The sequence below is a fragment of the Maylandia zebra genome, linkage group LG11 (genome assembly GCF_041146795.1).
Source record: "Maylandia zebra isolate NMK-2024a linkage group LG11, Mzebra_GT3a, whole genome shotgun sequence".
NCBI lineage: Eukaryota > Metazoa > Chordata > Actinopteri > Cichliformes > Cichlidae > Maylandia > Maylandia zebra.
In genome coordinates, this window is record NC_135177.1 from 19,082,909 (window position 1) to 19,105,129 (window position 22,221).

Here is a 22,221-nt window from a genome sequence, read left to right on the forward strand (position 1 = left end):
TTTTACATTGCTACTTGGCTTGCAGCCTGGAAAGTGTTCCTGTTTCACAATGTGTAACCATCTCCTCATTGGTCAGTTGAAGCCAGATTTCCCTTAAGTCATGTGGTTTACAAGAAATCATGTTTGTTTTTTCTGTTTTCATCCCCCCCCCTCCTAGCTACCTTTGAAACTAAATGGCTGACAAATTATTTGACGAATACAGATTAATTGTTCTCTTTTTCTTTAGCAGTCATAGAGTATTTGTCATCTCTTTGTAATAGTTAGAAAAGCTGTTTATTCCACACTTGCTGGACATGGTGTCATGGTCCTGGGTCGAGCGACCCAGTGTTTGAGTTTTATGTATCTTTTGTATTCATTTGTGCCCTAGTTTAGTTCATCTAGTTTATTTTGAGGTTGCTGTTTAGTCCTTTGTTTCTTAGTGTTTATGTCATCTCCTCCTGTACGCAGTCTCCCTGGTTCGTGTGTCTACCTGTCATGCGTCATGTCTGTGTGGTTATGTTCAGTTCAGATCACGTCTAATCTCCATGTTTCCTGTTTTACTTTGAAAGTCTGTGTCTAATGTCAGTGTATGTAGTTTCACTTTTCCTGTCCTGTCATTAGGTTCATGTGTATCAGCTGTTCCCCCTCATGTGTTTCCACTTCCCTTGATCATCCCTTATGTGTATTTAGTCTCTGTGTTTTATTCAGTCTGTGTCGTGTCCTCACGACCAGTCTTTGTCATGGTTTTCTGAGTCTTCATAGAGAAGACTCATAAGTTACTCCGGTCTACTCTCTTGTGTTCGCACCTGGGTCCACCACATGCACCACCGCATGGTCTGTCTCCTCAGATCGTGACACATGGTCCTTATGTGTGTATTAATTAGTGAATTGAATAATAAGGTAAATAAATATAGCAAGGCACTTCATGATATTCAAAATTAAACATCATTATGGTAATTAGATTGTTTTAAACTATAAATATAAATCTTTTTTCCAGTTGCTTCTGTTTCTTGCTACTTTGTGTGTGTATTACTGCTCCTTTGGACTAGTACTGTAATACACATGCAATGTCATTTGCTCAATATTAGACGATTTAAATGAAACACAGAACATTGTTTTGCATATAAATAAATGGTTAAAGGTTACAGGTTAAATCACAACGTGACTGAGTCATAAGCTTATACCATTTTGATTCATGGGTAGCTAGTGTTGAGAAAGATGGCATTACCTCTCTTTACATCTGAGAGAGGGTAAAAGGACTTAACATCCAGCCTTTTATGTTAAAAGTGTTACAGGGTGCTAAAACAGAGTTTATCTGTATGTGATTTTGCTAATAGTTAATAGGGTCTCTGTTTAAAAAGTCTTAATCTCTAATGCTATGATTATCACCCAGTAGGCAGACTGAGGTCAGATGGAGGCAGGAAGGATACTCGCCCAGCTCTAACTGCCCTCCTGATGTTGATCCTGCTCCCTCTGATTGCGTGCTTGTCAGTGTAGCAGCAGCTCTCCTCTAAATCTGTGCGCTTGGTAACTAACTAATGAAAATTAGTGGCCTTTAATAGACCTCAAGAATCTGTTCATTTTTAATGGTAGAGTAACCTGTGATAAAACATAGGTTTTTACCTTTGCTGTTTCACAAAAGGTTAAAAAGGGAATGTCCAGAATTTAGACTTTTTGAATGCAGGATATTTTATTAAAGCAGTTTAGAAGGAGCAAAGGAAAAGCCAAATCACTAGATACATGCAGAACATACATGTGCAACTATGTGATGTGGCAGTAGAATAAGCCAAAAAGTAAAAGCAACAACAGAAACTCTTAACATCCATGCTAACTGTGTATCTGATGGGAAATTCATTTAACTGACTTGCATGAAAATGAAAATGAGAGCAGGTTGCTTCACTGTCTGCAGCCATCCACCTTGTACTCATCTACAAACTCATCAAACTCCTTGCAAACATATTTATTGACACTTTTACTACATTCTACTGAAGGTTTCTTTTCAACCCACGTGTTTGATTCCAGCAGATACTGCATCCTATAAAAAGAAAAAATGGTTGACCAGAGAATCATTTTATGAAAACACACTTTCCTTAATATCACTGACATACTCACATTCCACTTGAATCTTTTGTCGTGCCATCTTTGCCCATGATGAGATACTGTTTTTCCAAGTGTAATTTTCCTTTGCAGTGAACCCTCTTAGCAAACACTCGGACTGAGTTCTCACTCACTGACGCATCGTTATCTAGCAGAAGGATTAGACTCAATAAATTATATTCATTATAATCATAATATTTAAAGAAAGCTTTTTAATAAACATAATGAAACATACGATATAAGAGTCAGTTTTACAGCATCTTATAAGGCTTGTAGTTAGTTCACTTACTTGATCTGAGAACGTCAATTACAGAAGTAGTATACAGCTCAAAGTTACTCTTCACAGAAATGCTGGTGACCTCAACAATGTATGCTGGAAAACAAAACAAAAAAAGGCTTAATATGATTAATATTTAAAAATCATGATAGCAAGCAGTTATTATTTGATGCAAATAAATGTTTTGTTTAGAATACACACCATAATCTACGATAGGGAAGAAGCAAGCATGTTGGACACGGTTAATCTTCCTAATTCTTCTTCTTCGATTGAATGTATCTTGTAGTTTATGACAAGGTCCTATAAAAACATGAATGAACATGAGTGAGTTTTCAATTATACATCAACCTAATAAGGCACTGGAATGCTTTTATTCACAAATACTTGTCAGAATGTGTGCATATTAAGCTAATTGCTTTCAAACACTATCTAATATTCATTGGTAGATGTCATTCATTCATTGTTTGCATGATAATCGATTACACAGCAGGGTGATTTTACAGTCATATGATGCATTTTGGGTTTAAATCAATATTTCTCATTCATAGACTACAGTAACATTCACGGACGGTCGATATATATTACTGCATATACTATATTACCAGTATAGTAAGTATTCATTTACCCATCCAAATCATTAAATTCAGGTGTTCTTCCATGGTCACAGGTATCTAAAATCAAGTACCTAAGCATGCTTCTGCAAACATTTGTGAACAAATGGTTCGCTCTCAGGAGCTCAGTGAATTCCAGCGTGGTACCATGATAGGATGCACCTGCCCTTGCAGCTAAATATTCCAGAGTCAAGTGTTGGTATTATAATTAAGTGGAAGCGATGGGAAACAACAGCAATTCAGCCACAAAGTGGTAGGGCAGTCAAATCACAGTGTGGGGTTGGCAGATTTTGAGGCACGAGCGCACAGAGGTCGCCAGATTTCTGCAGAGTCAGTACCTACAAACTTCATGTGGCCTTCAGGTTGGCATTTCTCAAGCTTCTCGTGCTCTTCCTGCCTGATGTAGCTATCACTTGGTATAGCTAGATCTATTGCTGCAGCCATCTTCCTCTGCTTCTCCACTACTACTTTGTCTGGCTGCTTAGCCATTACCAGTTTGTTAGTCTGATAGGATCTTAGCTTGGTTATCACATTTTGACCTCAGGTCTTACTCAGCACAAATGTTCCAGTACAGACACTTTGGTTATGATAATCCTGTTCAGAGAGGTGGCTGCGGGCTGCTTTTAGACCCACTAACCACTAAGCATCGTTGTTATGTGTTGCATCCTTCTCCCATATGTTTTTCTAGTTTTCCTTCATTTCCAGGCTGAGTGGGGCTGTTCTCATATTGTTCCCCTGCCACCTAGAGTACTCCTTGAATGGTTCAGTGGAGTATAGCTGGTTTATTCTCCTGCCTTCTATCTCTGTATTCTACCTCATCAAGGGGTGAGCCAAGGCTGGGATCCTTTTTTTGGCAGGCCTCGGATTACTTCTTAGACCCTTTGTCAGTTAACACTGTTCTGCAGTTGGCTAACTGACCTTTATCTTGACCTCTAGTCTCCTTATCCATACAGGGTACTGCTCCTTGTGGCCCTTCATCTTGTAGCCAAGTATCTGAAGGATAACTGTTGCTGTGATATAGATCACCTGGTTGATTTCAGTGATGGTCGCAGTAGGGATACTCTGTAACTCTGGATTAAATCTTATGGTAGATGTTCAGAGTTTTGGTATTCATTCATGGAGGGTCCAGCTTAGCCGGGATCTTCTCTTTCAGGTCAGTTGCTCTGGCTTTTAATGTACCTGTTTTTTCTTGATACCTGATCTCAGTGTGTGGGGATGATGATATCTCCCTCCTAACCTGATATCCTGATTCTCCCTTGCTATAGCATTTGTGTTGTATCTCATCAATCTCTAGTTGCAATAGCAGTTGCTTCTTGAAAATGTTGGAACACTGAGCTACCAGTGTTTTGAATGTTAGTCTAGATGAAGAATTCATCGGTCCCACATCCTCTTTCACTAGGGTTACATGTATAGTAGCGTTACAGCAGTTCTCTATTATCATCCCTTATCAACTTATGCTTTGTCCTAGTAGCCTAATTCTCATCAGTATACCCTGGTACCTCAACACCTGACGCACACCTTGTTAATCCTGGAGACATCCGAGCCACTATGGCTTTATTTATGTCTCGCTCATCCGATGTGGGTGTATTTAGGTGCACCCTTAATGAGCCCTGTGAAAAATTTCTTTCTTACATTAAATGAAAAAGGAGTTTCAACAGAGTCTGTGCAGCCCAATCACAAATATGGGCTAGTGGTCTGTGGCAAAAGCAGTTTAAAGAAAATTTCATCTAATTTTGAGTTATGCTTTACAAACAGCACTGATAATAAAATAAAGATTGTTTCAGCTGAGATAGTTACATTAATTTGACTGTTTCAGTGTTTTCCAGATTTAGATGTTTCAGTTTAGACAGAGGCCCTAATAAAGATTGAACAGTAAAAGTATTTTCCTACTTTCTGCGCATTGGCACACGTCCTCCGAACACAATGTGGAGACCATCTTGCTTCTTTGCGGTGCAGAATAGAACACAGTACACTTTCGATCTGCAGGAAAAACACAAATAGTCCTGATGATAAAATCCCTTCTTTCCTAACAAATACATACAGAAATTTCTGAAATGAAAATCTTACTTGGTTCATAATAATCATAGAACGAGACTGGAGCAGGCTGTAGAAGACCAACTGGTACCTGCTGTGTAGCTTCAAAACTAATACATTCCTCAGATTTAAAAAGCTAGAGAGATTAAAAAAATGTTTCAGTGTTGGCCAAGTACAATTATTGTATATAATTTGAATTCAGCAGTACCTCATTGAAGTAGAGCAGAACTTTTCCAAAAGACTCCTCAAAATGGGAAATGTATTGCTCAGATGGCTCCATTAGCTGGAGAAGACAAGAATTAATTGATTCTACGTTATAGCAAAAAGGAAGTTTCTGAAGTTTACCTTTGATTTCCTTTTATTCCTTTGTATTTTATCTATTCATGTCCATGTGTGTTATCTTTCCATTTAGTTATTTCCCTTCCTTTTTCCTTCCCCAGCTGAAAATAATGTGCCGGGAGTCCAGTGTTCTCACCGGTTCTAGTGAGCCTCGACCTCCCAGTGGGGCAACAGACTTTTGCAAATATGTGATGTCTTGATTAATCGAGCAGATATTTGAAGTTTACACAGCTACATTCTCGCCTGAAAATATCTTAAAGGTTTAGTTTGTGAACCAGAAAGAGTAATATTAAAACTAAGTAGCTGCCGCCATTGTTAGAAACTGGAATTGGTTGGGCGCGCTATGAATTCTGGGATAGTTTGGGCCACAAAGGATACACCCAACCAATCTTTCAAATCAGGGAAAATGAAGGACGCATTTGTCTGCCCCATTTGGTGCATCCTTCGAATTGGGATGGCCTTCGTCGCCTGGCTGTGATGTAATCGGCCTAGGAATTGGGACACAGCTAATATATGGTCTTTTGTTTGATCATATGAAGCTTTTCTCCTTCTCTAACAAGCATCAATGAGAAACCTTGATTCTTACAGAATGGAACTTCATTCCTTGCTTCTTTTTTCTGCTAGCTGTAAGATATTTCAAAGCAATTTTATGGCTATAGGCCTAAAGAAGCTTTGTTCTTGTTGATTGTCAGTTTAAAAATAAGTGTATTTGGAGTTTTGAAATCTGTGTTTATACTGCCTGTGTCCAAATGCAGCTAAAAAGGCTAAAACGTTACTACATGCCAGACAAAATGATTTAAACACCTTGATTCACAGAAGCACAGAATATTAAACATATCCAGGTGTTACCATTTGTTCCTAAAGTGCAAGTTGTACTGATAAAAAAATGACACAAGAAACATATCACATGACGCAAACACATGATACCTCTTTCATGTGAACATGATGGCATGATGATCATAGCTTGTTATAGGTCACACCCCAGTCACCCTCTATTTGAACTTTTGTTAAGTTCATGCATGTCTTTGCATTCTCTACTGAGCTACAGTTTTTACTTCCTGCTTTAGTTTGATAGTCCTTTGTCTCTCCTGCTTTGTATTTAGGTTTACTTTCCAAGTTTTCTTGTTGCTTATTAGCTGTGGTACACTCATGTTTCCACTCCTCCCTAATTGCCCTTTTGTGTCTGAGTGTACTTAAAGTGTTTTACTGTTGTTTGTGTTTTACTGTTGTGTTCACTACATGTTCTATGCTAGTTTTAGTTTATTTGGAGTTTGCTATCAACCAAAAAGGTTAACTTTTTGCTTACATCTGTTTACCTGTAGAGTCTGCTTCTGGGCCCTCACTCCTCCAAAATATGACATTATTTGTCTGAACTTTTGCTGTTTATAATTATTGGACTTTAAGTATTCATTGACTGCAGGACTGATTTGTGCCCTAATAATAATGGCTTGTTTTATTATGTGCCCTTTATTTCCTTTGATATCAGCATCCAGATGTGACACCCAGGACCACAGGTGACTAAAACAGATGTGGTCCTCCCTTGCTCCTGCTGAGCAAGCAAGGGACACAGTGATGAAGAGTAAGAAAAGACACCCACTAACCCTCTCCAAAGTTTTAGTTTCAGCCTTAAATCCACTCAGTAATGTGATGTCAGCAATGGCCATTCCTGTAAGATTGCTCTTCTGCCTATGGCCACGGAAAGGAAAAGAGATGTTCTGAGATGGCTCAGGAGTTGTGGACTTTTTATTGCAGAGTTCTTTCTTTTGTGTATATTAATAAATAATAAATGTGATGTGGATTTTTTTAACTAACCTGACACAGACAGTGTAGGTAACAGCCTCTTTTGTACTTAAGTTGTTATCAACAGTTCTCCTGTATCGGGTGTGAGCATCAGACCCCTCAATGGCTGTTCGTCCCAGGTCTTCCTGGTCTTGTTTTGCATCATCGTAGTCATAGTATTCATAATTTTCTAATATCGGAGCTAGATAGACAAAGATTAATGTAAGTGTGTGCCTTTTATCAGTAGTTGTGATTTGTTAGCATTTACAAATCTCACCAGTGTACTTCACTTTCCCCTCCACTCTGACACTGATAGACACCTGGTCACATTCATCCTTGGGTTCCAATAAATGGTAAGCCTTAACAATCTACAAGGGACATTTAGAGTCAATTATAGATCTGATTCATAATATAAAAACAAAGAAGTGAATCCAACATACTTTAAACTTAATTTCTCCTTTTCCAGTCAGATTTGCAGTGATTTTGTTCCCTGTAAATTTCTAGAACAACAGACACAAAAAAATGTATTTAGAAAAAAATTCAGAATGGGATTTAATCTTATATAGATATGTCTGAGTGCAATGTTTTATGATACCTTCAAGTCAGTTTCCACTCTTTCCTTCTTATTTTCCAGTTGAAGTGTTACAATTTCATTCCTTGTTGGGGATGTGAACTCTGCTTTCATTCTTGTTTCAGAACTGGCAGATTTCTTTAGCTCATACTCCGCGAGGGCTTCCAGGGCCACGAGGGTATCCTGGGAATGGTAAGAACTTATTAATATAATATTTAATATCTCTACTCTGATGGTGAATATATGATGTCAGACAAAAAGGGAAACAGGAGCTCCATTCAAAGATGTACTCTTTGGCTCTAGCCTAATCACCTGTGTTGACTTGAAGCCTCCATAATAGTTTTCTTGGGAGTTTAACCAGCAGGCTATTTCATCAGCCTCTTTCACATGCCCAAGCTGAACTGCAGTTAGGAGAGCATAGGCTGTTGTCTCTACTGTGATAGCATCCACCTTTTGGTTATCATCAGATGGCCAGAAAGAACAGCCATCTTTCCCTGGTAATTAAAGATGCATAAACAAATAAATCAAATAACAGCAAAGAGTAATGTAATTATTAAACAATATAATGCTAAGTGATCCTTCTTTCCAGATATCCCAACTTTTCTCAGTTGATCATCCATTATTAGCAATATCGAGAAATTCAATTTAAATTACAGATAGCAACAGTGGATTGTACACCGATCACCCAGACTTTGTGCATTGAAGGTAAGTCCAGTCCAATCGAGTTCTCAGTGTTGGTGTTGTTCCTACATAATCATAATAATTTTGTTCCAGAGTAAACATTGGAACTGACCATTGACATTGTTTAAGCATTTAGCCAAGAAGTTAGTGTAACCTAGCTGAGAAAATTTCTTTTATTTTTCAAATTTCTTTCTTTCTCCCTTTTATTTGTATCATTGCATTTTCACACTTTTACTTGAAAAAAATACTTGTTTTGAAAAGAGGTGCAATCCTCTCTCTAATTTTATTTTCCTGCTTCACAGATCGCGATGGGTGATACTAGTTTAGAAGCAATGCTCGTCCCGCCTTCCAAGCAGGAGGATCACCATCACGTATTAGCTAGGTCTTTTGCACTTTGAGAAGTAAACAAGACAGGCTGCAGACAGTCCATGCTGAACTATTGGGGTCTTCTTGTTGATAGGAGCATGAGCTAGAGAGACCGTGTGACTGTGTGCCTTGCTATGTTCGCCCTGATACCTCATCTTGTATTTATTTTGGTGTCTAAAAAGCAGCTTGAACTGATTCCTGGATTTTCTCCGGATGGAGATGGCGAGCTGGTGCCCAGACTGAACTGAACCCTTGTTAAAGAACTTCATTCTTTTCTACCGGTAACAAAACAATAACAGAACTGAAATTAAAAGCAATCTTGACTTGACTAATAGAACTTTGTTTTTTTTTTGTTTGTTTGCTTTGTTATGACAGCTTATTACTTGGTATTGTTGAAATTGTAAATTGTATCTTTTGTGTATCTTTTTCACTTGCATTCACCTCAGTTCCTGTTGTAATCCTGTCAAGCCTAGTCACTGGTCTATACTTTTGGCTACTTTTGGCTAGACTACTTAGCATGAGTCAGGGGTTACCTTAGCAAGGCAAGGCAAGGCAAGTTTATTTATATAGCTCAATTCAACAACAAGGTGATTCAAAGTGCTTTAGATAGACATTAAAAAATAAAAAGCATGATTTAAAATTGATTAAAAAAACTGTAGATAAAATCAGAACAATAGATAAAATCAGTAGTTAAAATATAAGTTTTGAAATTTAAGCTTAAAAGTGTGGATTTGGTGCTTTATTCAAATGCAGCTGAGAACAGGTGAGTCTTCAACCTGGATTTAAATAAACCGAGTGTTTCAGCTGATCTGAGGCTTTCTGGGAGTTTGTTCCAGATATATGGGGCATTAAAGCTGAATGCAGCTTCTCCGTGTCTGGTTCTGACTCTGGGAACTGATAAAAAACCGGATCCAGATGACCTGAGGGATCTGGAAGGTTCATACTGGGTCAGGAGGTCACTGATGTATTTTGGTCCTAAACCATTCAGAGCTTTATAGACCAGCATCAGAACTTTAAAGTCTGTCCTCTGACGGACAGGCAGCCAGTGTAAAGACCTCAGAGCTGGACTGATGTGGTCCACTTTTTTGGGTCTTAGTGAGGACTCGAGCAGCAGAGTTCTGAATGAACTGTAGATGTCTGACTGATTTTTTAGGTAGACCTGTAAAGATGCTGTTACAGTAATCAAGCCTACTAAAGATGAATACATGAACTGGTTTTTCCAGGTCCTGTTGAGACATCAGATCTTTTATCCTTGATAAAAAACTTGAAACTGCTTTTTCAATGATCTTACTTAAAAATGGGAGATTTGAGATCGTCCTGTGGTTGTTCATTTGTGTCTTGTCAAGATTGTCCTTTTTCAGTATAGGTTTAATTACAGTTTTTAGTGGTTCTGGAAACACACCTGACATTAAGGAAAAGTTGACGATCTGTAACAGGTCTGACTCCAAAGTCTTTGAGACCTTTTTGAAAAAACTTGTTGGCAGGACATCTAAACAGCAAGAGGAGGAGTTCAGTTGACCTAAGATGTCCTCCAGGTCTTTGCTGTTAATAGGGTGAAACTGTTTTATGGTGTTTAAACAGTTTTTCGGTGGACACAGTACATATTCTGAATCTGCTGTTGATGTACCAACTGCTTGTCTAATCTTTTGGATTTTGTCTGTGAAGAATTTGGCGAAGTCATTGCAGGCCATGGTCGAATGAAGTTCAGCTGCCACTGACACAGGAGGGTTTGTTAGCCTGTCAACTGTAGAAAATAAGACCCGAGCATTATGACTGTTTTTAGTGATGATGTCAGAGAAGTAGGACCTCCTTGCACTCCTCAGTTGTGAATTATAATTGTGAAGTTTCTCTTTATAGATGTCATAGTGGACCTGGAGGTTTGTTTTTCTCCATCTGCGCTCAGCTTTCCTACACTCTCTTTTTTCATTTTTCACCAGTGTGGAGTTTCTCCAGGGAGACTTTTTCCTTCCAGAGATAATCTTCACCTTAATGGGAGCAATAGAGTCCATTACATTTAACATTTTAGCATTGAAGCTATTGACGAGCTCATTGACTGAACCTCTGGACAGGTCAGGTGTTAATGGGAAGACCTGGTTAAAAATTGCACTACTGTGTTCAGTTATACACCTTTTTGTGATCACTGTTGTTGATATATTTACGTGGGCTGAGATTTTACTTTCAAAGAAAACACAGTAATGATCAGACAGGCCCACATCAGACACAGTAACCTTTGAAATGCTCAGACCCTTGGAGATCAGTAGGTCAAGAGTGTGTCCTCTATTATGTGTGGCCTCTGTTACATACCGAGAAAAAGAAACACAACTTTGGATGGGGCCTTCAGCCGTAAAGCCACATATTCAAAAGACTGAAAACTTCCAGGTGATAGCTGCTTACATTGAAATGATTCATTGAATAAGACAGCAACCCCCCCCCCCCCCCCCCCCCCTCTCCTGCTCACCCTGGCCTCACTGATAAAACTGTAGTTAGGAGGGGTCGTCTCGATGAGAACAGCTCCACTGTTACTTTGGTCCAACCAAGTTTCAGTTAAAAACAGTTATCATTAATTAAAAATGTTTTCCCAGCTAAGGATCTAATGTTTAATAAAGCCAACTTAAGTGTTTTAGAGTGTTTGGGAGCAGTCTGTGGCACACAAGGTATGTTTACTATATTTAAAGATCTTTTAGAGTGCCGCTCTCTGTGTTTTGACCAGGCCACATGTCTCCTTCTGTCACCTAAAAGTACAGAAATTTGAAAACCTTCTAGTAAACAGGGTCCCAGCTTCTCCTGGGAAAAGAAGCAAAGCATTTAAAGAGCAAAGAGAGGAAGCGTCCACACTCACAAAAGGGGGAGGAGCAAGCCTGAAGTTGGCTAACACCAAACCTAACTTGATCATTTATTTATTATACTATATAACTTATTAAATAAATCACTTGAAATGCTTACCATTTGTTCCAGAAAAGAGTTCTACATAATGAAGGGAATTTGTTTTTCTTTTTTCCCATATTTCAAAGCAATGACATCACAACAATATGGCTGGTTAGTTGCAATTTTGATCCCGGACTAACATTATTATGGTGATGCAGAAACAGCCCTTACATAAGAATATCAGATACACCTACTTTTAACAGCCCCTGCTTTAAGTTTTGCCCATGTACGTGAATGATCTGTTCCTTCTGGCAGGCACACTGAGAGGCAATAGGCTGTAATGGCAATGGCATAGGGATGCTGAAGCTCCGCTAGGTGTGATAGGAGATATGATGTCGATCTCAAAATACTTGCTTCCTAGCGGCAGAATAAAGAATAAGTGAAAAAAAAATTAAAAGTTCCAATGCAAATTATTAATTGCCATTTATAAGAGAAACATCATAATCATACAAACATGTTGTACTGGGAGATATTACTATTTAAATTAAATGTTATCATTCCAACTTTTGATGACGTTCTGCTTTCTTCATTTTTCTGATCAATAGTGTTTGAAATTTGATCATAAAATAAACTTCTGTTAAGCGTATTTTTGTATTTGATGAGTCATCAGAGTTATGAGGATTCATCCTCAGTGCAACTTGACTCTTGATATTTTAATTAGCTTTTGAGATGATTGACTACGTTGTCCCACTGTCACTGCTAATAACAGTTAGCACAGACAGTAGGTTCAAATATCAACTTACCACATCATTTCGCACTTCAAGCTGGAGGAATTCAAGGGACCGGTACAATGCAATAGTCATAAACGCAGTCATGGATGCATCTTGGTTTTTGCCTTTCTACATTAAACACACAGAAACAGTAGTGTGCATTCAAATGTATGTACTTCAGATTTATCTATAAAAATCTGATACTGGGTTTACATATAGGCCAACATGCAGACCATGTTTTAACTTTTGAGAGAAGTTACCAGGACTCCTCTGTGTATCACAGGATTTGGATCACTGAACGACCCATCCTGAGTATTCTGTATTTTGAGCAGGTATTTGACTGGTTTCCTGATATTTATTTCTGGCACAACTTTATTAATTCGACCCTGCAGTCCAAAAACGGCTGTTTGGCGTTGTGCCACCAATGAAAATATTTTCACTACAAGGGCAGTCACCCTGAGGACAAAAGAAGATAAACAAGTGAAAAGAGCATATGGAAAAGTTTGTTTAATAGTCGTACAGAGTAAAAATGAAGAAAATTTGTTTTTATGTGACACTGTGACAGTAACAACCAAAAAACAACAAAAATTGAAGAAGTAATAATAATAGTGGCAATAACAAATACTCACCAATTACTGCTGTGTGGCATTGTATAGAATGAGCCATAAGATCCATCAGCTTTGGTTCCCCATTTTGTCATAACCCACGTATAGCCTGATTAAATATATATATATATATATATGTATGTATATAATATTTACAACATAACTGCTTTTTCAGTTACACCAGACAACATATTCAATCGACCAGCCCAACCTAATTTTCAGTGCCACAGATCAATATTATATATATTATTTGTTATTTTTAATGGAAATTGAAGAAGAGAACATTTGAAAAAAAAAAAAAAAAAGAAGAACTGGTTGAGAACCAGTTACACCAAAATAGTTGATTTATAGGGTTTAAAAGACAGAGTTCTTCACCTGATCCAGTGAAAGAATGCAGCACAATAGTAATTGTGTTTGTGTCACATCATAAGTCTTGTTACGTAATTAATTTATTCAGTTAATAAATGTTTCAGGGGTTGTGGCAGGAAATGTCATCCAATTGCTTCACAATACGGGGCGCTAACAAGAGTATATGTAGTGGATTTTTTCCTCATGGTGTATCTATAAAAGTAAACTTCGTTCTACTTTATAAGCCTACTTTAGAGAGGAACACCTATAATAGGGAGATGTGTAGTCTCTCATTGAGTCTTGTTTACGCTGGGGGTGACATTACAAATATGTTGCTGTTGCAACAGAGAAACCAATAACATAATGAAGAAAAACTTAATCCAGCTAAAAAGTACTCATTCACATTTGGAGAATGGCCACTAGTACAGCCTCGTGATGTTTTCTCTGTATGTATTATTGTAGGGTCTACCTTACAATATAAAGCATCTTGAGATGTGAGGTGCATGAGATGAGGTGCTTTATAAATAAATAAAATTGAAATTGAGTTCCTTTCTTTTTTTTTCTTTTTTTTAAAGTATTTTTTAAAGACAAAGAATGGATTCAAGAGATAAGCCAAAAATATTAGAAATTACAATTACAAACATCCTCAATAAATAATAAAGATGTAGTTATACAAGGAATTAACTGTTCTGGTGTGTACCTACCATGCTCAATTTTATTAAGAGCATCATCTCTGCTTCCAGGAGGCAGCTCAAGCCACTGATTGCTCAAGTCAAGGTACCGGACAGCTAGAACTGTGGGAGCCAGTTTTGACATTGTCTGCTCTAAACATCCAGTTGGCAAAACGATCATCTTAGCAATTTTTTCAGGAGAAAGAAGTTTTCGTGCAAATGAACTGCCAAATCCCTTCCCTGTTAGATGAGAACACTGGAAAGTTAAGAGTCCAGCTATTTACGAACGTCTGTGAGTTGTATGTCTGTGTCTCTCAGTGTCTACCTTCTACTGAAACAAATATATTGGAGCTGGAGTCAGGGACTGTGTCATCTGGTAAGGATCCATCAATGATCAAGGTCTTTGAGCTTCTCCCTATCATAACAAAAGTAAGCTGATATAAAGATAACATCTGACATGAAGGTTTTACTGAGAAATACCGAATCACTCACCATCTAAGTTGAGGACTATGGTTTCTTCTTCTTCTCTCTTTTCAAATCCTTCCATCTATAACATAAGATGCCTTGGTTTGGATTGTTAATTACATTAAAAAACATTTCATAGAACGATAAACTAATGCATTTCACTCACCTGCACATTCAAAGTTTTTTCTATTGCATCTATTCCGAAGCTATTCTCCATATCATAGAGACGTATTTTGATGGGTATTGGACCAGCGACCATGGGCACAGCAGAGAAGGAGACAAACTGAGAGGATTGGGGTGCAAGAGTAATGTTAACGTAAGATGAGGTGGTGGCTGAACCAGGAGAGCAAAGCCCTTCAGTTTGTTCCATGTGCACTGCCACCTGTGAACATGCAGGTGTCCAAGAAGACAAAAAAAATCTTTACTTATTCCACACAAAGTAGTTACTGTTTCCAGTGACACTCAGCGCTGATGTTGAGGTTAATCTACCTGCAGTTCGGAGTCATCATAGTTGTAGATAACAGGTGAAACCGACAGCTGCTCAAATTTTTTCACAAATGAGGGCAGTCTCAGAGACACAAATGACGTCTTAAAGGCTCTGATCTCCTCTGGCTTAACGACACAGAAACCTGAGTGAATAGAAATAAGTTGCAGTTAAGGAGCTCCTGTCAAAAATATCTGTGATGTGTTTATAAAGCACAGAGTTATTATTACCGGTGGATGGAGATAATGTGACAACCTGAATCTCCCATGTGGTGATGGAATCAGGAAGGAGCAATGAGTAGCTACAAGAGTTTTTGATGAAGAGAAATCAAATTAAATCAAATCAATCAGACAAATGACACAGTTTATACTGGGGTTCAAAGATAAGCTGCTTAAGTGAAATAATCACACTCACAGTATTCCCAGCAACACCAATAAAGATGAGTACATAGACAAAGCTACTGCATAGTGTAATTACGCATCTAACCACTGTATTTGACTGGAAATGGAAAAAATGAAATATGTTTATTAACATTAAAAATGCTTACGTTCTTTTGTTGGTGACTTCAAATTCTACAAATTCAAAGCTTGGGGGAAAATATCTTCGAATGTATTGAGACGTGTCCAAGAAGAAGTCTTCGATATCATCAGCGGTTGCACCTGAAAACAAAACAAAAAGATAAACAAACAAAAGTTCATAGTCAAACTTTAATAACCCATTAAAAGCTACTGAAGTTGATCTTTAAAGTGTCATTTTTATCTCACTCCTGCCAAATCCTTTTTGGAGTTCTTCTTGGATCATTTTTTGTCTTAGACGCTCGGCTTCAAGGCAGCACCTTAAAAAGACTTCAGCACAAGTTGGATTTTTTTTCACTAGAAGGACCCGATCTGCTCTTTCCTGACAAGTTCGCTCCATTGGGATTCGAGAAAATCCATGAACACAACACTCTTGCAGGCTTTCCTCTGTGTAGTTCAGTTCTAAAGGGAATGAGAAAAGACAAATGATGCACTTTCATGAGGTATTTTTGTTATAAGACTAACATTTTCAATACCAGAATCCTCTTACTTAAGGTCATCATTTCCTGTTCAAGGTCCACTGAGCGTCTTTGTCGCACAGATGGTGAAGCACAGCCAAAGTCTGAATGCAACAGAAAAAAAATAAAATAAAATAAATATATATATATAAAATTAACAGTAACAGTCAGCATACCTCATACATTTGCTCAACAGTAGCTTTATTTTAACTTTCAGCTTTTGTCTATTTAAAAAATCCTTGTTGCTTTTTAAGGTCAACAGGGCCCATATTACAAGAATAACACAATAGTGGTGTGTAATCAGCACTTCCTAAGACTTTTTTGAACCCATATTTTGGATAACTGTCTATTCCAGCAGACAACCATTTATTTGACACCAAATATAAAACACAAACTCTTTTCATTTAGTATTTTCATTTCAATGTTAATTTTTCTCTTACCCTTTCTCCATACAGACAGATCGTTAGATACAGCAGCCAAGCCAGCGTCTAACAGAACTGATGCTGAGTCAGGTCCACCACCATAGGAACAACCCAGATCATATGAGTTCATAGTAGAGAATACCTGACAATTGAGAAGAAAAGCTTAGACTTACTACTATGATTACCTATAAATGACAAAAAATACCATAAGTATGAAAGTAGTGTGTGAGACTGTAACCTGTTTGGGTGTGAGTTTATTGTCAGCATTGAGAGCGTAGAAGGCCTTATCCACAGCCAGCAAAGCCACTTTTGCTCTGTTCCCATGTAGATCAAAGTCTATCTTTGATTGTGTTTTAGGTGCAAATGGACCTTTGGGTTGAACCTAAATTAAGACATTTAAGATATACAAGGATTTTCATTATTTTATGTTCAGTCAAGGAAAATTCAAATAGTACTTCTAAAACCAAAATCAAATAAATCTATCAATATAAATACATGTAGACAGGGGTAAATCTAAATTATTTAAATATATGCTATGTTTGTACACTTCCATTAGTTAAATATTTGTATGTAATGTCACTTCCTGTGTGTGTGTGTGTGTGTGTGTGTGTGTGTGTGTGTGTGTGTGTGTGTGTGTGTGTGTGTGTGTGTGTGTGTGTTGGAGTGGGGGGTGTTATATGATGATCTAAATGATCATTGGAACAATTTATTAACCCCTTAAAAATAAGAGGAAATTACATAGATAAACTAATATTCATAGGACATATTACAGTGTCCTGCAATGTTCTTGTCCAAATACTTATGGAAGTTTTAGGTTAACGAACACTAAAAAAGGATCCAAATTAATGAGAATGAACAGATTTAAGCGCACACATTTGAAATAGTTTTGCTTTCTCTGCTCGTGCTGCACTTTTTTATCTGTTCTGTTTACTTACCTTGACATTTAGCTCACATTCATCCCTGACATCTACCCACACTGAATCAGCTATGACGTGACCGTTAGTGTTGTGATAGTAGCCAATCACACGGAACGATGGAACCATATTATGTGTTATCTGCAGTTGGTGTTTAGCTGATATACCAAGTGGGAGTGAGCCGGTGTTTACTACAATTCCCCGGCTTAAGACCTGAAACAAAGACAATTAAAACGTGTAAAATCAAGACAAAATGCTGCTCCTTTATGAGAAAACACAATATTGCATTTAGTCAGATATTTCTGACCATGTAGTGTATATATCCACTGCGTGGGCTGTTGATGGTGTTGAATGTTATGGTAAGGAATTCATTCACAGAGTAGATCCTGCTGGTAAAAGTCATGTAAAGGTAGCTGTCATGTTGAGAGGAAGCACGTCGCATTATTTTTCTCTCTCGTAATCCATTTGTAGAAACCTGTTGGAGGCAGATGAACAAACAGTTAAAACTGGAATCAAATCTGTTAAACAACACCTTTGAATAAGGTTGGGGATACTAACTTCAACTGTAAAATCAGCTTTATCATGAACATTAAAAGTATTGAACAGTGCCCCGTCTTGATCAGTGGTGCCTTCCCAAGGCTGTGATGTTGGTAGATTAATATTTACTGGCACACCAACTGCTGGAGAGCCATCTGGCAGACGCACGAGCACCTATATGAAAAACAAAGAAAAGTGTTATATTAAAGATCATTACAGTAATTTGTGTAACTATTCCCATGTGTTAGTTTCAGACATACCACCATGTCCAGTGGATATCCAGGAATAAAATGAGATCGAGTTCGAGAGAGGTCTATCGTGTATTTGTGGGCGAAGATTCGCAGGTAAACTTCTGCCTCTTGTATTTCACCACCTAGGCCAAAAAATGTACACAGTATTATCAAGAAAAATAAAAGGTCGCGTTAATATTTCTCCATGTCTTTCGCACATTGCAGTGGGTTTCTCTTTAGGTTTTAGTTGTATTAATATTAACTGCATTATCAGTCATATTGTAGTGTAAGTTCTGTCAATTAAATTAAAATTTCCATATAAAGTAATATATAGTGTTTGCACAGTAGGACAGTCTACTTCCACTAAGTTTCAGTAATTTAATAGTTTCATGAGATTATATTCCATCTAACCATTTTTATAACTGCTTTTGCAGTTGTAATGAAAATGGATGGGTGAAACTAGGGTAATGCAGAGACTGTACCACTCCCAGCTGACATATAGGTGAGACAGCGGGAAACATCTGGTGGTAACAGTATAACTTCTAGAGGGTAGAAAGTTTCTAAAATCTTGTTTACACCAGAGTCTGCAACTATTTTTTTCTCAAAACATAACTGCTCAAATACATTTCCAGAGGGTTACCCACATGGTGAGACTGACTTCTAAAAGGACAATGTTTGAATGATTTCAACACTGTCATATCTGCAGCTGTTGGTCTACTACTGTCCTTGTATGTTTTTCAAGATGCTTTATTTATTTAATTATATCTTGCTTTACTGTGACTATTGTACATTGTAATTCCTAAACTACAGTATACTAAAGTAAAAGAGAAGCAGTATTTAGATTGGCTCGTATGTCCTGTGTATGTATCCCGTGTATAAATTGACAATGAAAAATATTCGAATCTTTCACTCTAACATATTGTATGTGTAGGGTGTACTTACCTACAAAGAACATTACTGATCAAGTAACAACAATAAAACTACAGTTGAATAATTACAAACGGATGAATGTAAATATCTCCTTTACTTTGTATGTTGGTAACAAACACTCTCAAATAGAGTTGATCTCCATTTTCCTGCATCTTAGAGACAGTTGTGCTCAGCTGGTTCTGAAGTTTTGCATTTGTCTCATTTAACCAAAGAGAAACCTTTGCATTTCCATCTTTGACCTGCAACAAACAGTAAAGCTTTAAAAAAATGCAACAATGCTGATTTACATTATGTTACTGATTTTAAAATTAGCAGGATTTTTGAATTTTGAATGGACTGTCTACATCCTCACCGAACCAGTCAGCTCTAGACCCTTGATAAAAGTGGTTTTCTGATCACTGGAGCCATGTTTTTTTACAACTCCAATTTGGCAGTGATAAGCTCCTTTAACCTTTTCACCATGTGTGTACCTAAAGAAGAAAAGCAAAGAAAGAAAGAAGGAAATATGATAGTAACATGTACACTTGAAGCATTCCTACAACTATCATATCTACAATTTTAACTGATTATCAATCAAGCAGAGGTCTTGGGTCTGGGTAATTGGTCACACAGGGTACAGATTTCCAGCTGAGCCTCGTTCAGGTCAGCTGCTGTCACCCTCAGCACATTCAGCACAGTAGTTATTCTTGGGGCTTGGTACTCAGTCTTGAAGGTCGGGGATGATATCTCCTCCCTGACCTGACTGTTGTACCTCATCAGTTTCTATTTGTGATAGAAGTTGCTTTAGAACGGCATGTTGTAAAATCCTGTTGGGTCTCAGAGAATCCACAGGCCCCACATCCTCTTCATGTAACCCCTTCCACTGGGATTACTTGCAGCTCCCTATTCTCAATCACAAGAGACTCCACCCATCCTGCATCTCACCTGTTTGACCTACTGTCCTCTGGGAGGCGCTACAGGTCAATCCAAACCAGTACCAACAGACTCAGGAATGGTTTCTATCCACAGGTGATCTCCATACTGACCACATACACACAACCCAAACTCAAACATCAATAACTGTGACAAGCATACAACACACACACACACACACACACACACACACACACATGACAATGTGCAATATTACAGAACTCACTTTTAAAATGTTCATATTTTGTTTTTTTAGATTTGTTTTTATTGTATTTATTCATACATGCTACAACGGGGAGGTGTTTCTAATTTCGCTGAACATCCTATGTTTAATGACAGGATATGGGATCTGACTATTTTCAAGGTTTTGCTTGATATTAATTTGTAAAGAAAGCTTATCAGCAGAGTTATTTTAACGGAAAGAAAATAAGTACTTACATTGCTGAGATGGTGAATTGAAGCTCTTCATCAGTCAACAAAATGTATCTCTGATCCATTGCGATGTTCACATCAAAGCTTGGTAAAACTAGAGTTTTTTAACAATAAACAATTTTTCCGAGTCAACATATACTTTCTGTGAATTTTAAGAACAATATAAACTGTGTGAATCAGTTTATAGTAAACTTACTAAATTTCTGAACTTTGAACTCTCTGAAGGCAGCATTTGCTTCATCACCCTCATAGTGTGCAGTAATCTTCCACGTACCCGTTCTTTACGAACAACAAAGTACAGTAAGCGTCAAAGTTGCTTGACATCTTCACTTTTATTTGAAATTTGTTGTAACCTACCGAGAGATTTCAGGTATGGGGAATGAGTCTTGATGTACTCCTCCCTTTGCAATCTTCATGATTTTCAGTATTTTGTTTCCAGCAGCATTCTATCATAGAGTGACCAAAACACAGACCAAGACAAGAAGGCAGGAAAACTGTATGTCTCTGTCTTTCAAAGTTATATTTCCAAAGATATATTTATAAAGAAAATATATAATATTAATAATTATAACTCACAATTACTGATATGTGGACAGGTTCCTCATGAGGCCTCATCGTGTGGTCAAGAGTGAAGATTCTGTACTTCACTAAAAGAACGATAACATAAAAGGAATATAAAATGTCTTTTTTTTAAAGGTTCACCGTTAGGTAAAGTCTGTAGAATTGCTTCATTTATTTTTTTTAACTTTGTTTTTACCTCTGTCTGCTGGGTTATAAATTGGCTGAGCTGTCTGAATGAAGATGTAGCCCCTGTGTTTTGACACCAGAACCCTTGTTAACTTCCTGTTGGGTGTGAAGGATTGGCTCTCTGCCACGAGCATAACGTAAGAAGGAAATTGAGGCAATCTTAACAAAGAATCCATGTTTAGCTGTAAAGACGTAAATTATAAAGTTAGGGTAAAGTGGGTAGTTGCTACTCTGTTCTGTCTAAGCAACTTGAGGCAACTGTTGTTGTGATTTGGTGCTATATAAATAAAATTGAAATGTCTGTATTGTTTACTTTCTGGTGAAGTTTGCATACCTTGAGCTTAACTAGTTCTGTCTTCTCTCTGCATGAAGCATTTCCCTTCTCAGACAAAATAGTATTAGAAACCTCATCCTCCAGGTAGAGACTAACAGGTCTGTTACAAGTTTCCATCTGGACAAATACTTTCTCATTAACACCCACATGAAACACATTTGGGGCTGAGATGATGAATCTGCACACAAAAGTGAAAGATAGTGTTTGCTGCATCATTCATTAATCTATTTCCCATTAAATGATTTTTCGATAACTATGCAATCTGCAGTGCTGCATGTTCAGTATTATCTACAACATGAACTCAAGTTGAGTCTTAGGAAAGATATATGGGAATACTAATACATGTAATTTATTTAATCTATAATGTCAATCTTCTATATAACAATAATAAATGAGTCAACATCGCATTAAAACATCACATTTAGTTCTTCCTAAATTTACCTGTTTTGCGCTGAACACTCCACGATCCATATTAGGAGCTGTATCACAAAAATGTGGCACATCATCGCGCTGCTTTGATTTCTTTGCCTGCTTTGACACAGACTTTAGATTAACTGAGGTTTTGTTAGTCATCCACCCCTGTATTTCACAACATTTGGATCTTATCACTGCCCTCCCCCTGGTTTGTTTTTCCAGCTTGAGCTGAAAAAACATCTATTGCATCTTAAAGTGATAAAACTACATGACACTCAAGACATAATATGATAACAGTTTAATACTACTAGATGTAGCATGTGTCCTGATGTGCGCAGATGTGTAACGTACATGTGATTTCCATAGTGTGAACA

The 22,221-nt window shown here is 37.5% G+C and overlaps 1 protein-coding gene across 1 annotated transcript; it reads right to left on the minus strand.

Annotated features, from left to right (window-relative positions):
* Positions 1-1,650: 1,650 nt before the first annotated feature.
* LOC101471809 (complement C4-B) lies at positions 1,651-21,986 on the minus strand. Its single transcript, XM_004541529.4, has 41 exons — positions 21,875-21,986; positions 21,434-21,611; positions 21,110-21,281; positions 20,929-20,999; positions 20,710-20,798; positions 20,549-20,631; positions 20,359-20,446; positions 19,361-19,478; positions 19,106-19,247; positions 18,109-18,221; positions 17,870-18,022; positions 17,619-17,786; positions 17,333-17,524; positions 16,636-16,779; positions 16,416-16,539; positions 16,008-16,079; positions 15,707-15,919; positions 15,490-15,601; positions 15,173-15,243; positions 14,948-15,087; positions 14,625-14,840; positions 14,486-14,540; positions 14,319-14,408; positions 14,027-14,233; positions 12,999-13,083; positions 12,630-12,825; positions 12,403-12,498; positions 11,854-12,016; positions 8,000-8,181; positions 7,712-7,870; positions 7,557-7,616; positions 7,394-7,484; positions 7,150-7,318; positions 6,939-7,023; positions 5,207-5,281; positions 5,032-5,134; positions 4,855-4,944; positions 2,555-2,653; positions 2,366-2,449; positions 2,092-2,224; positions 1,651-2,014 (listed from the first exon to the last, which is right to left on the minus strand). Exons 1-41 carry the CDS (start codon positions 21,937-21,939, stop codon positions 1,876-1,878), a joined length of 5,085 nt encoding a protein of 1,694 aa, XP_004541586.3. The 5' UTR covers positions 21,940-21,986; the 3' UTR covers positions 1,651-1,875.
* Positions 21,987-22,221: the final 235 nt, after the last annotated feature.